Source organism: Sminthopsis crassicaudata, chromosome 1, assembly GCF_048593235.1.
Source record: "Sminthopsis crassicaudata isolate SCR6 chromosome 1, ASM4859323v1, whole genome shotgun sequence".
NCBI classification, from domain to species: Eukaryota; Metazoa; Chordata; class Mammalia; order Dasyuromorphia; family Dasyuridae; genus Sminthopsis; species Sminthopsis crassicaudata.
This window is the reverse complement of record NC_133617.1, coordinates 348,573,690-348,589,579: the sequence shown is the minus strand read 5'-3', so window position 1 is coordinate 348,589,579 and position 15,890 is coordinate 348,573,690. Positions and strand designations below refer to the sequence as shown.

The 15,890-nt window shown below is 37.4% G+C and overlaps 1 protein-coding gene across 3 annotated transcripts in view; it reads right to left on the bottom strand.

The window, feature by feature from the left end:
- Positions 1-8,657, bottom strand: part of SLC6A3 (solute carrier family 6 member 3) — an 85,282-nt gene extending 76,625 nt beyond the window's left edge. The window contains exons 1-3 of one of the 3 annotated variants that reach the window (XM_074279163.1): positions 6,289-6,497; positions 5,404-5,768; positions 3,212-3,540 (exon numbers count right to left, since the gene is read on the bottom strand). In XM_074279163.1, coding sequence (XP_074135264.1) covers positions 3,212-3,467 — 256 coding nt within the window. In that variant the 5' untranslated portion in view covers positions 3,468-3,540; positions 5,404-5,768; positions 6,289-6,497. Of the gene's footprint in view, positions 1-3,211; positions 3,541-5,403; positions 5,769-6,288; positions 6,498-8,161 lie in introns of those variants that run through there. The other 2 variants (XM_074279165.1, XM_074279164.1) reach the window with 2 other exon arrangements.
- Positions 8,658-15,890: the final 7,233 nt, after the last annotated feature.

Here is a 15,890-nt window from a genome sequence, read left to right as displayed (position 1 = left end):
AACATCCTTTGATTATTATTACTAGGTTATCTTTATCAGCAGCAATATCACTGCTATCATTGCCAACAAATAGGGAGACTACTTTGAAGAGTTGGAATTAAAATTATTCCGAGAGTTTATAAGACAGAACAAGATGTGTATAATCAGTCATACCCACATACCCATATATATAAATATATAAATATGTGTGTGAATGTTTGTATATACATGCATACATATATATGTTTATGTGTGGATAGCTAGGTAGAAAACTGGATGAATGGATGGATAGATAGATAAATACATAAATGGATAGATAAGTAGATAGATGGGTAGACAAATGGATAAATGAATAGATGAATGGATAGATAGGTAGGTTGATAGATAAGTAGATTGGTCCAATCAACCAGTTAGACACACTAACTTGATTGTAACATCATGATATCATTTTGGTCCTCTTCAAGAACGAAGGACAACAACCAACCCAGGCAAGTAGGTAGATAGATAAGTAGGTGGATAGATAGGTAAATGTGTTGATAGGTAGGTAGGTAGTAGATAGATAGATAGATCGATAGATAGATAAATGAATAGATAGGTAGAGAAATGAATAGATAGATAGATAGTCCCAGAGGGAAGGTACTAGCTTTAAGAAAGATTTAAAAGGGATTTTTGCAAGTGAGATTTTAGAATTCAGAAAACCAGGAAAGAAGAGCAACTGGGAGATGAAGTTTCTTGTGCAAGGAACAGCAAGGAGTCCAGTGGGAATGGATAGGAGAACTCATGAAGAGGAATAGGTAAACAAAAACTAGAAAAGTAGGAAGAGGCCATTTATGGAGGGCTGCAAAAACAAAAGGGAAGATTTTGTATTTGATTTTGGAGGTAACAAGTAGTCATAGGAATTTATTGAATAGGGGTGTGACATGGGCTGGACCTGATCAGATCAATTTGGCATCTAAAGTATGGACTGAAGAGAGAAGGGAGTTGAGGCATGGAGATGAAGCAGCAAGTTACTGCAACAGTTCAAATGTGAAATGAAGGGGGCCTGTACCAAGATATTGTCAGCATCAGAGGAGAGATTATCGTTATGGTATAATGGAAAGGATGTGGCAGTTAAATGGACCATACAAGGACATATAGATAATAAACAATGGAATCAGAATTGGAAAAATTCAGTGCCTTTTCCATTGCCCTATTCCTCCTCGCTGATTCTAAATAGGCGATACAATTATTATTACCTAAATGTTTAGTGAATACTTATTGTAGCTTACTCATTAGTTTGAAGTTGAATGGCAGATGAATAGATGGAACAGTGATTAGAGTTCTGGACTATCTGAGGTTGAATTTGGCCTTAGACACTTATCAATTTATGTCAACCATTATCTCACTCAGTTTCCTCATCTGTCAAATGAAGAAAATAATCATACCTTCCTTCCAGAGTTGTTGTGAGATAATAATTAACAAATGAAATAATATTTTTAAGTGCTTTGCAAATCTTAAAGTACTTTTAAACTAATTGAATGATGATGATGATAATGATACAGTAGAGTTGTTATCATTGTTCAGTTGTGTCCAAATCTCTCTAATTCCATCTTGGGAATCTACTGGAGTAGTTTCATTTCCTTCTCCATGTCATTTACACATGAGAGAATTGACAAGTTACTTGCCCAGACTCAATAAGTGTCTGAGGTTGGCTTTGAACTCAGATCTTCCTGACTCTGAGCCTAGCACTCTATCCACTGGGCCACCTAGCTCCCTAATATAGTAGAGTACTATTTTTTATTTTCATTCATATACTTTATAGGTTTTAATGGATCTTTTCGTAAGCAATCATTCAATCCCATCAACGATCAGTCTTGTGGTTATAGTCTCCATAACATTTCTAGAATTGAACTCCTCTCTACTTACAAAGCACCTTAATTCAGGCCTTCAATACCTCTTGCCTGGACAACTGACTTCCTAATTGATCTCTCTGCCTCAGTTTTCCTCTCACTCTAATCCATCCTTTAAAGATCAGAGGAAATCACAGCCTCATTCAAAAAGCTCCAAAGACTCCCTATATGATAAACTATAAACACCTCTGGTTTTTAAAAATCCTTCACAACATGGGCATAATTTTTCTTTCTATCCTTCTATCTCATTTTTCTCCCTGCATTCTACAATTCAGGCAAACTGACCTTCCCTCTGTTCTTCATTCATGGCACTCTATTCCCTCTCTGTTTCATCCATTTTTACTCATCAACCTCCATGCCTAAAATGTGCTTCTTCCTTACCCTCTATCTCATAGGAGTTCTCTTTTTCTTCAAGACATGATTCATGATATTCCCAGTCCATCCAAATGTTAGTGGCCCCCTTCCTTAGCTCTCTTGAATATAGTTACCTAATATTAATTTTGTATTTATTTTGCACATATTTCTTCTGCAAATACTTAAATTACATATTTTGTCTTCCCTGATAAAGTATTAACTCCTTAAGAGTGGAGATTGTTTCATTTTTTTTTTCTTGCATGTGTTTCTAAGTACTTAGAACAATCAATATCTGATACACAGTAGATACTTAAAGAATATTTGTTAACTATTTTTGTTTGCACAAATATTTTATAATACATTGGGGATCTTATATAATGAACTATACATTTATTCTAATTTTATATAATTTGAAGAATAATTTTTATCAAAATAGTCTTAGCTCTGCTATTAGCTACTTGAAAAAACTTTGGTGAATCACTTCCTGTTTGTGGCTTTCAACTTGATCTGTAAGGTTCTTTTTAATTACTAACATTTTGAGATTTTAAAACTATAGATTGATCATCATAAATCCATCCTTTTTCCTATAACTGGAAGTATCTTAACACTTAAATGTATAAAAATAGCCTTAAATATGCCATGTTGATAATGGGTCAGAAGTATCATAGACTTACTAGAGAACTCAACTTGGAAAGAGGCTTAGAAATCATCAGATCCATTCCAGCCATTTTATTGGTGAGAATACCAAGACTTCTAAAAGTCAAATGCCTTGGTCAAAGTTGCAAAGCCAATTAGTGAGAGATCCAAAACTTGAACCCAAGTCTTTTGACATATAGTTCAGTGCTCTTTCCATTATACTATTTAAATATCATTTTTATCAATTAAACTATGTAAAACTCGTGAATGTCTATGTATCTATTTACTCTTATCCATTAAATACCTAAATTATAGCTATTAGAAATGCACAGAAATATTGTGGTGGGCCTTACCGCCTCCATTTTTGTAGCAGAGATAAGGAAATCTCCAAACATTAGCAAGGTCTACAGCAAAGCCAATCACAGAAAGGAGAAAATCAATCTTTTTGCTCCAGGTTTCTCTTTCTTCTGTTTCAATGCTGGTTTGGGTTGGGTTAATGAGAGTTGAATTGGTGAATTGCATTCCATTTTGTTCTTTAACAAGAATGAGCTCCATTTCTTTGGGGCCCATGGCATTAGATTCTTTAGCTGGGGTCACTACTGAAGACATCTGTCCCACTGGGGATCTAGCTTTAATATGCACAGATTTGGGAATGAAGAAATATTATGAAGTTTCTCAGCTTCTTTTTGTGTGGATCATCAATATAAAACAAAGAAAGAAAGAAAAAAATTATTTAACAGACAAGAACCATTTGTAAATATACCATATATTATGTTGCATTAAACATGATGGAATAGAAAAGGGAGATAATGGAGAATGAAGCTGTAAAGCACCTATTAAAGGGAAAAGATGATAAATATAAATGTACTCCTTACATTAAAAATAAAGGTTTTCCAGTACCAAAAGCTTTCCCTGCTTTGAGTATAATAAAGTTTGTTTATCAATAGTAATTTAATATTCATCAAGATCATATAGCAACAAACCTTTAAAAATAACATGTGCTTTTAAGTTCATTCTAAAAATATAAAGCAAAATGTAGATAAGCAAAATCATTTGAAAATTATAAATAAAAATGTAGTTAGCTTTAACAACACAAAATCAAAGACACCACCAAACTTTTCTTCTATGAAGACCTAATGATATAATATTCACCCCATATAATTTCTCTTACGTTCCTCTTCCTCCAAATATCAAAGAAACGTGCACATGGCTTCAAGATTTATATTATGAACTATCCACTCAAAGAGAGAAAAACCAGAAGCATCTAATATATCAGGAAGCTTTGTCATTTAAGTAAATTTCTTTGTAAGATATTAAAAGGGCACCAAGATACCTCAGTTTTACTCATGCTTAAGACAATATCTCACACTTTGAGCTGTTCTTAATATGATGCTTCCCTCCCAATATTTACAATCCAATAGGAAAAGCTGGGTTAAAATATTTGTTTCAACTTCCAATTTGAATCATAGCTTTCAAGTTCAAAGAGACATTAAAAATCACACATTCAAACCCCACTGGAATAGTTCCTTTTAAAGATAAGAAAACTGAGTTCCAGAAAAGTTGGGACTTGCTCATGGTTATTTAAGCAAGTAGCAAGATTTGAATTCAGGTCTGTCCACACCCCTTTATCCTATCATGTTGCCTTATCATGTAACATTCTCCCCACAAGAACATGGAATTGTAAAAACGATGGTTATCTCTGAGGTAATTATTTCCCCAGCAACTCTTTTCCAAAGAAAATCACCTTAAGGTCAATTATTTCCTTTTTGTTAAACGTTTTGCAATGTTTGACTCATGTCTTCCCTAAGGGCAAAATCAGCACATAGACTTCTTAGATTTCTGTTGCTTAAAGATGCATTTGGTTTAAAAAAAAAAAAAAAAAAAAAAAAAAAAAAAAAAAAAAAAAACCTAAGAAAAAACCCTAGTAGTCAGTGGCATTAATCTGCCTAGATTTCAAAGCTTTGACATTTGTGCTTTGTAAAAGGTCATTTCGTTTGTTTCTTCTCCAGCCATGAACTTGAAATGAAAAGTAAGTACAACCATTTAACACACACCCACTAACCACGTTTTGGATGTAGGTAGACACAAATCCAAGTAACAGAAAGTAAGTATTTTTCTCCTTTAAAGCGCCATGGACGTCCAGTCTCTTCACCCTCTAAAGAGAGAGATTTCCACTAAGTTCAGTGGAGAGGGGGTAACAGGGCACGTTTTCCTTTTGCTTCCTTGAGTACTGTGACATCAAAGGCAAAGATTTCCCCAGCCAGGCATAAAGCAGACACACCACCCTAACCCCCAATGAATCATCTTTCTTGTGAAGCTCTGTACAGAGTGTATTTGTTGAGAAAATTAATTATGTGTATGAATATTGGGGGTTATGCTTGCCGATCACAGTTTCCTTTATGTCTTTGGGAGGAACGAATCAGACTCTTTATGTACTGTCAGATTCTCTGATTCACTAAAGAAGAAATCGTGACACAAAACAACATCAACAAACACATACTGACTGCCCACTAGGTGAACCACACTATACTCTGAAGAAACTCACCTGTTTAAAGGGGGGAAAACATTACAAGTCAGTGCCCTGGAAAAAATGGATGGGATTGTTTTCTCTGGACCTATGATTTCCCTTTAATTTATTTTCTTGCATGGCATATACTCGGCAAACTGCAGCAGCTCCTCCTCCCAGTTCACCAGCGCTTTAGAAAAAATAGATTGAGAAGAACGAGGTTTCTTAGGGGAGGTGGGCAGCGTAGTCCCAGACTCCGGAGAGGAGATATTGCCCGAATGCCCAAGAAATGAGTTTCTTCTGAGTTTGAGAGAGGACTGATTCTCTTAATGACACGACTCTGGCTTCAAAGTAGCGGAGCACAAAACAAAGACTTCTCTTCACTTATTCCAGGGTCGAAATGGCTAAAAAAAACAGCGCAGAATGCTAGTCCAGTTTATCTCAAACAGGCCTATTCGTGCCCACGTTTATGTTTTTCAACAATTCCGAGTAGAACTTTCAATACTAATTCTTTATGATATTACTTTTCGGGAGGTGGGAGTGCTTTCCACTTGCCTCGGTCTCTAGTTACCTTTTCTCTAAATTGCTGCCTCTGCTGACCCTCATTCTCAAACCCACGTGGAGACGGGTGAAAGTTCTCTTACCCTAAGGGACACCCTGTGCCCAGACAGTTTCGGAGAAATCGCTCCTCAAGGCAAGCTGGGAGGGTGCAGGGGAGGTGGATGCAAAACCCCTCTCCCGAGAAGAAGCTGACGCGAAGGAACAATGGGGAAAGTGGGCAATGGGGATAGATGCGGGAGCTTGGGGGAAGAAGGTTGGAGTCCGTAAGACCCCGAGGCAGAGTGGTGGGTGAACACAGGTGCAGCCAGGTAGGTACCTAACCCTAGTAGAAGTCAAGGGCTTCTCCCCGAGTCGCTTCCTTACCTGGCTATGGAGGAAGCTGGCCCTCCAGATTATTGTTTTTCCCCCAAGACTCGACTGGTTTGTCTTAGTTTCACCTTCATAGAAGGACTTCCAAGTCTGCGGGACTGCCTAGCAGACTTCTCTGTAGATTTGAGCCAGTGGGTATGGCCTTTGACTCTCTTCGGGACCTCAAGGTTTCTTTCTATCTCATTTTAGGGCTCCCAGCTGAGAGCCTTGTCTCCCGCTTCGCCCCGCCCCGCCCCGCCCCACCCCAAATCACTCTTTGCTCTCCACTCCTAGACCTCATTCCTCTTCCCTTCCCCCACCCCTCACCCTCACCCTGTACTAGGTAGATAGATGCTTTCGGACCTTCAGCTCGTTCCCAAGTCTAAGGTTCTCAAAATACTGAAATCAAGTGGTTGACTTTCCCACCTCCGTCCTGCCCTTCTTCCCTTCCCCTCGAAGAGTTTGGTTTTGAAGTAGGGGAAGCGAGAAGTAGAGAAACGAAGAGACTAGCCCACCCAAAATTCCCTGCACCCTGTTTTCGGAACTGCAAAGAGATCTCTGCGTTAAAAGTTTAGTTCCAAAATTTTAGAGAATTGGCGAGAGAGAGATTCTGCTTCCGCTCGGGGGTGGGGAATCCCTTTTTCTAGATTCTCAGCTAAAGCCCTAACTTCATGCACCGGACCAAGCAAAATTCCTATCACCATGCTTCCTGAGATCTTCCAAAGTCTCTAGGAGAATGTCTTAGTAGCTGAACCACATCACCTGCCTTTAGTCGCCATGAAACAAAGTTCAGGCCTTTCGCAGTAGTTTGTATGTGTGAAAGTTTTGAAGGAGGATTTGACTTAATCAGGAAGAGGTAGTTTGAGCAGATTGCATTGGCCCCCTTCCTACTTACTACCTAGGTAAGCAAATTTATGTAATGGAAAGAGGTTTGCATTTGGAGTCAGGAAGACCCTTTAGATGATTGAGGGCAAATCATTTAATCTCTCTATTTGCCCATCAGTTATGTGGGGGTAGGTAGAGTACTACATTCCTTCCATCCATAAATCTATAACTTCTTAAAACTATCTTGGACATTTACTAGTTAAATTGTCTTGGAAATTAAAAAAAAAAACCCTCTTTAAGTTGCTTCATTTGTAAAATGAAAACAATAATAGTACTTCGGGATTGCTTTGAACTTCAAATGAGGTAATGTACATAAAATGAGTTTCAAAACTTAAAAGTACTTTATATATGTAAGCTATTTACAAACCTTTTTTTCTTTGCACAAAGATTGGGGGACTTGGTAAACGAAACAGTTTGTTTTTTATGTTTAAGAAAAGCTGAGCAGGTTCTAGATATGTATTAAATGTAAAAATTTCTATTATTATGAGTTATATTCAAAATATAACCTGAGTCTAATTTAGCGATTCTTCTAACTACAATCTCCTCTTTACGCTCCCAGATACATAGATTATTAGATCTGGAAAGCAGTTTCGATTTGATCTAATTCAACTCCCTTCTTATGCATCTAAGAATACGAATTAGTACACAAATAAGGAGGCCCAGAGAGGTGACTTGATTCAAGTAAAGTGACTTGTGGAATAAATGATAGTTGGCAGCATCAGTACTGAGGCTTCCTGAATCTCCCCAGTATCTCTTTCCTCCACACACCTGCTGACTTCGTTGGGACCTCTGACCAGCTCGAGAAGTTGGGATGGAGCTCCTGGAAGGCCTGCCCCGAAGTCCCCATTAAAAACAAAACAAAACAAAACAAAAAAACTCAATTTTCCTTTGTCTAACTCATTATGGAGCACTCAGAGAATAAGATTCAGCAGGACTGGGGCATACCAGGCAGCTTTTTGCGAAAAGGGAAAGGGAGATTAAAACGACCATTCATGTCACTTACCTTTCAGGCAAAACTCCCAGATCTTTGCGTTGAAGCTAAGCAGAGCCCCCTAGCATGTCAGACCCTCCAGCGCCCAGTATCAGAGTCCCAGCTCAGGATATTTCCATACAGATGTCAGGTTCTCCGCCCCCATTCAGGCTCCGTGATCTATCCAAGATTCTCTGTTTTCTTTTTCGGTTTCTGATCTAGCTCTGCTACATGGACTGTCTTTAACCCTCCTCTCTTCTCTTTCTAGCTGGGCGCCTCCAACACAAGTGCTTGGGGCGCAAGTTGACTCCGAGAGATTAGCGAGAAGCTCCGTAGCCACTCTTCCTTCTCTAAGCAGATAAAGTGCTAGCACAATGTCGCGTGAAAACGCGCTGCATCCTTCTTTCTTTTGCTCACCCCGCCACTTTCCACCCCAGTTCGCAAAGACATTTGCAGAGGAGAGCGCGTACCCTCAGTAGTTAAGCTATTTAATTCCTTGAGGCTAACTGAATCGGTCCAGAGGACTGGTTGTCGTAACGGCTGCAATTGCTGGATACTGTTTTCCAAGACAGTTGCAATTAATTGAATTGCATGGAGTCCCTAGGACTGAACTAGAACTCTGAAACAGACTATTGGTTTAGAAGAGTTTCGTAATACTTTACAATACAAATAAAAACATTCGATTCAACTCAATTAAATTCAATAAACATTTACTTGCAAAGCACTAGGCATTAAAAAAAAGGCAGTCATTGTCCTCATAGAGCTTATATTCTGAGAGAGGAGTGGGGAAGAAGCATGTGTACAAGCAAGCAAATATAACGAAAATACAAAATAATTTTTAAGAAGGAGAATCAGCAGCTAGCAGATCATTTGACTAGAAGGGAGACCTCTTGAAGGAAACTTAATAGAAAATAAGGATGGAAAGGGAAGCACATTCCAAATAGATCATAAAGGAAAGGAAAGGATCCATGTGTGCAAAAATGTTTGTAGCCATCTTTTTTTTTTTTTTTTTTTTTTGTGGTGGCAAGAAACTGGAAATTGAATATTCATCAGTTGGGGAATGGCTGATTAAGTTATAGTATATGAATGTAATGGAATATTATTGTTCTATGGGAAATGATGATCAAGCTGATTTCAGAAAAACCTGGGAAGACTTACATGAACTGATAATGAATGAAGTAAGCAGAATGCTGTGAACAGTATACACAGTAGCAGGAAGATTATATGATAATCAACTGTGATGGACTTGACTTTTCTTAGCAATATGATGATTCAAGACAGTTCCAATAGACTCAGAACGGAAAATGTCATCTGCATCTAGAGAACTATGGAGAGTGAATGTGCATTAAAGCATAGTAATTTCACCTTTTTATTGTTTGTTTGCTTGTTTTTTCTTTCTTGTGTTTTTTTTTCCATTTTGATCTGACTTTTTAAAAACATGACAAATATGAATATATGTTTAAAAAATTGCATACATTTAACCTATATCAGATTGCTTGATGTCTTGAGGAAGTAAAGGAGGGAGGGAGAAAACTAGGAACACTAAATTTTACAAAAATGAACATTGAAAATTAACTTTACTTTTATTTAGAAAAATAAAATGCTATTAAAAAAGAAAGGGAAATACATTGCAAAAAATATCATGTAAGTATTAAACAGACTACTAAGTTGAAGGCTAGGTACAGATACTATATAGTTCTCAAAGAGCTTAAAACCAAATGAAAGGAATCAGTATGATGGGCTATCATGACATGCAAATTGTGCAAGCTATCCCAGATGAAGCAGCATCATCTCCTCCAGACTCTGATGGAGTTACCTCAGGATTCTAAACCTAAAAAGCTTTGGAATAGATTGTCATTTCCTTCTCCAGTTCATTTTACAGAAGAGGAAACTGGCAAATAAAGTGAAGTGGACTCCCCAGGGTCACACTGTTAGTAAGTATCTGAGGTCAGATCTCAATTCAGGAAGATGAGTCTTCCCAATTCCAGGTATTCTATCCACTTCACCATCGAGCTTTGGAGATCAACTTGACAAATATCAGTCTATCAGGAAATAAACATTAATTAAGTACCACTATGTGCCAGCCACAGCGCTAAATACTGGGAATAAAAAGAAAGCAAATCCCTGCCCTCAAAAACATCTCAATATAATGGGGGAAGATAACACATTAGAAGAAGCTCAGAAAGAAAGGTCACTGCTATGGGCATGACCAAGTTCAGAGGACCAAAGTTATGGAAGAAATGATGAGACATTTGGAAGATCTGAGAAGACCTTCCAGATGTTTGCTCTTTACTCTTTCCAATCAGAGGGAGTGAAGAACTCCAAGGCAGAGGATACTGAGTAGCTGTGAGTTTCACAGTTGGACTTGATGTTACAGGATGATGAGTTTCCAGAGACTTAAAGGGTCCTGCAATTGATACAAACACATTTTTTAAAACCCTGAAAAGGAAGTTTTTGAACACCAAAGTTGAGGGCACTATCAAATAGTTCAACAACAATAGATATAATTAATGGAAATGACATTTAAAAACAGATGCTGAACCCTAAGGACTATGGGACCTTTCCATTTCATTTGGAATTGAAACCTACCATATATTTTGTCTTCTCCATTGGAATGTGATCTTGTTAAGAACAAGGCCTATCTTTTCCATTTGCTAAATGGTTGATTCATCCACTCATTCTTACTCTCTTGGTTACTAGCCCCCACTCATGAAACCTGGGACATTGTATTCTTTTTTTTTTCTCAGCAGCATTTTATTTTTCCAAATATACATAATTTCCAACATTTATTTTTGTAAGATTTTGTGTTCCAAATTTTTCTCCCACCTGTCCCTTACCTTCCCCCTCCCCAAGACAGTAAGCACTCTGATATAGGTTAAACATGCATGATTCTTTTAAACATATTTCCATATTTGTTTTTTTGACAAGAAAAATCAAACCAAAAGGGGAAAAACACAAAAAAGAAAAAGCAAGCAAAGAAACAAACAGATAAAAGGTGAAAATACTATGCTTCAATCCACATTCACTCTCCCTAGTACTCTCTCCAGATGAGAATGGCATTTTCCATCCTAAGTCTATTAGAATTATCTTGAATTACTGCCTTGCTAAGAAGAGCCAAATTCATCACAGCTGATCATCACATAACCTTGTGGTTACTGTATACAATATTCTCCTGGTTCTGTTCACTTCACTCAGTATCAGTTCATATAAATCTTTCCAGGCTTTCCTGAAGTCAACAGCTGTTATAGAACAATAATAATCTATTATATGAATATACCATAACTCATTCATCCATTCCCAACTAATGGGCATCCACTCAGTTTCCAACTCCTTGCCACTACAAAAAGAGCAGCTACCAATATGCTTGCACCTGTGAATTTCTTTCCCTATTTTATGATCTCTTTGGGCTATAGACCTAGTAGTGACACTGCTGGATCAAAGGGTACATACAGTTTTATAGCCTCTTGGGCACAATTTCAAATTGTTCTCCAGAATGATTAGATCATTTCATAATTGCACCAACAATGCTTTATTGTGGGACATTGTATTCTGAGAGCAACTGCCCACTAGCAAGTAAATAGTGCATAATATTACTAAAATAGTAGTAGATAGTGTTAGACTCAGTCAGGAAGATTTGTGTTCATATTCTTCCTCAGATGTTACTAGTGTGACCCCAGCTGAGAAAAGTCATTTAATATCTGTCTCCTTCAGTTTCCTTCAGTTCAGATAATAATCCTCATTTTACAAATGAGGAAACTGAAGAAGACAGAGTTTTTATGAGGATCAAATGAAATAGTATTTGTGTACTGCTTTTCAAATTTTAAAATGTTATGAAATTTTTAGCTATTATTCTTCTTAAAAGGAGGGAAACATAACAAATCCCTAAACAGTATTTTATCAGTGAGACTGATGATTTTGCACAGCCCTTCTTCAATTAAGTCCAATTTCACTTGCAAGGTATGACTTCCCCAAGTCAAGATCCTCTTCAAAGATAAGCAATAACAAAGCTAAAGATTTATGCAAATCTTTAGTTACAACACTTATAGCAGGTGTTGCCCTCAAAAAGCACCTGTTCTACATTTCTTGCCTTAACTACTGTTCTCTGGAGATTGATGGGAAAGTGGGTTTTTATGCTCTTCCCAATTAATAACAATTTCTCATGATACACTTCTAGAAATCTCAAGAGTTTCACCGAGAAGTCAAGAAAGAAGATTATTTATTGTGACACTTGATCTGTGAAGATGTGAGGAAATCCATTGAAAATCTTTCTCTTCCCACAATTGCCTAGTGGCAATACTCTTACAAAGCCATCTTTTTTCTTACAAGTTATCAGCTCTATCAACATATAAATCTTGGAGGAGACATACTTTATTCATCCTAGATACTTAACAAGAGAGGAGAAAGGATGGAAGACCTATCTATTCATAAACAAAACCAATTTTGGCCTGTGTGATATTGGGCAAGTCACAACCCCAATTGCCTCAGGAAAAACAAAAACACAAAAAAACAATCTTGGCAAGCTACTCTCTTCTCAATGTATCTCTACAACTATTCTCTCATACTTAAAGAACAGCTCTAGGCTTACAATGTTTGCTTACCATGTGACCCATAACCCATGAATCTTGCTGAGCCTCAGATTTTTTTTATCTGTAAAGAGAAAGGGGCAAGCTTCTATTAAAAGCGCAGGTAGTTGGCAAGGTGAATAGAGTGCTAGACCTGGAATGAGAAAAACCTGAGTTCAAACCTGACTTTAGACACTTACAGCTATGTGACACTGGGCAAATCATTTCACCCTGTTTGCCTCAGTTTCCTCATCTGTAAAATGAACTGGAGAAAGAAATGTTAAGTCTTTCTAGTATCCCTGACAAGAAAACCCCAAAGAGTTGGCATGATTGAAATGACTGAATAACAAATAAATATGCCAGCATTGTCAATTGTATAGAAACTTAAATTGCTGTCTACATCAGTTTCCTTATCTGTAAAATTGAGCTAATAGTAGCATCTACTTCCCAGAGTTGTTCTAAAGTTAAAATGAGACAATATTTGTAAAGTACTTTGTAAACCTTAAAGCACTATATAAATGCAAACAATTATTATTAAAAGGGGATTAACCTCAAGGGCAGTTAGATTGCAAGTATTATCTTATTTGATTTCCACAACAGTCCTATGAAGTGGATGATGCTATTACCCCATTTCGAGGAAACTGAGGTAGATATAAAGTGATTTGCCTAGAGTCACAGAGATAGTAAGTATCAGAGGCAGGATTTTAATTCAAGTTTTCCCAATTCTATATCCTGTGCTTTTTCCACTGGGCCACCTAGTTGCCCAAAATAATAACATGGAGATGATAATACCTGTGGTACTGAACCTCACACAACTCCCCTTCCTTCCAAACAGGCAGGTTGGAAGGATCAAATAAGATAAGGTATGTAAAGGGCTTTGTAAACCTTAAAAGACTATACAAAGGTCATCTATTATTATGAATTATTCCTGAAGTCTCAGAGGAAGTATCTCTTCCACTCACAGGATAATCCCTGTGCTATGCAGATCCTGTTCCTTCTCAGACTCAGGGCACTTTGCTCCCTTATTTACCTCATTCCTCTCCCACATCAGTTTTGAGTTTTCCCCATCAAACTGGCTTCTTGCCACTTATCTGAAAACCTTCCCTATCTTGGGGGGGAAACAACCTCAATCTATCCTTGACCTTAAAATCCTTTGCAATCACTCCACTATTCTTTACCTTTTTATAGTCACAGTTCTTGTATGAGTGCTAGATCCACAATACTTCCAATTGCTCATCATTTTCTAACTTTAAAATTTACTTCTTACTCTCTGGAGTACTTCTCACATGCTAAAAAGCATAATGTGAGCATGTTCATACTGTATTTAAAATATTGCCACTAAGATAATTTTTATCTACTGTTCTTTGATATTTGGTGTTTGTGGGGGAGGGCAATAGGATAATCTGGGTTAAATGACTTGCCCACTTAGCTAGAAAGTGTCAGGTGCCTGAAGTTGATTATGTACTCAGATCCTTTTGACTCCTGACTCTTGACTCCAAGACAACCTGACTTCAAAGCTGGTGCTTTTTCCACTACATTACCTAGTTGCCCTTGCTTCATGATATTTTGCTAAATGTCTTTAATAGGAAGAAGAAAGACCCTTTGCCCACGAAATACATCTTATTGTTATTCAGTCCTATCTGAGTCTTCATGAACCCGTTTGAGGTTTTCTTGGCAAAGATACTGGAAATGTATTGCCATTTCCTTCTCCAGTTTATTTTACAGATGAGAAAACTGAGGCAAACAGGATTAAATAACTTGCCCAGGGTCACATAGCTAGTAAGTGTCTGAGGCCAGATTTGAATTCATGAAGATGAGTCTTCTTGACACTGGTTCTACTGCTCTATACAGTGTGCCATTTAGCTGACTCTTTTTAAAAATAATAGTTTGCATTTATATGGTTTTTTTTAAGGTTTGCAAAGTGCTTTACAAATATTATCTCATTTTAACCTTATAACAACTCTGGGAAGTTGGCAGTTCTATTAGCTCAATTTTTACAGATAAGGAAATTGATGCAGAAAACAATTTCAGTTTCTGTGTCCCAGGCTTTACAACAAGCCTTACAAGTTTGAATTAAGACCTTTCTTATCCCAGATTCAACTGTCTATTCACTGTAACTCCTAGCCATCTCAAAAGGTATCAAGAGCATATCCCATTTTTATCTATAGGGGCAAGCAACCAAAAAAATAAGTCTTTTAAAAGGCTTGGTGACAATCCTCGCAAAATAAAAAACCCACAAGATGGAAGAATTAGTGCAAGAAAGTTTATCTTCTCATAATTAATTTCTCTAGTTAGGGAAATGTGTTTCTTCACTAAAACTAAGATCACAGTGTCATAAATATAGAGCTCTTTCATAAAAGAGAAGATTTCAAGAATCTTTAACTTTAGTCATGAAATAATATGCTCTAATAAATTTAATAAGTTTCCAATTTAAATAAAAAAATAAAAGGATTATATTTTCCCTCAAAAATAACTATATAGGGAGGCAAGATGAAAGAGTAGCAGGATCCAGTCAGTAGAACTTTCTGCTACAAAACTCCCCCCAAAAGACCTAGAAAATATACCAGATGAAATACTGTTGGGGAAATCCAATAGAAATAACTGTGAGTCATTTGTCCATCCTAGATCAGCATAGGGAAACAAACACAGAGGTCTGAAGACACTGAAGATGGAATATGATGTGAAGCATTCCAGTGCCCAAAGAGAGGCTGCACCGACTAGACAAGATGTCCCAGATCCATACCAGGGCACCACTTAGTTCATACTGGAAGATTTTGATTAAGATTAAAACTAGCTTGCAACTTTGTCACCACTTACTCAATTGCAATTCACAGACCCAGGGCAGAATGGATTTGTGCCTGGTGGTAAAGAGGTTCTGGGACTTTCCTCCTGAAAAAAGGAAGAAATTCAAGGGCAAGTACTAGGAGTGTGTAGCTCAGATCCCCAGGAAAAGAACAAAGACTCAGTTCTGGTATTTAGTCCAACCAGCAGAACAATAAGTGAGATAAGAATCACAGACTAAAGAGAAGCTGACAATGCTGCCATTCTGAAGCAATAGAACTTTTCCATCTGCTTAATAGAGGCTGAATCTAGCAGCATTTTCCTGGTGCTCAGAAAGAAACCTAGGTCAGTAGCTTGCAGAGCTGAGACCAGGGAAGTAGCAATTTGCTCTGAATCAAACCACTCTGGCAGCACTGAAA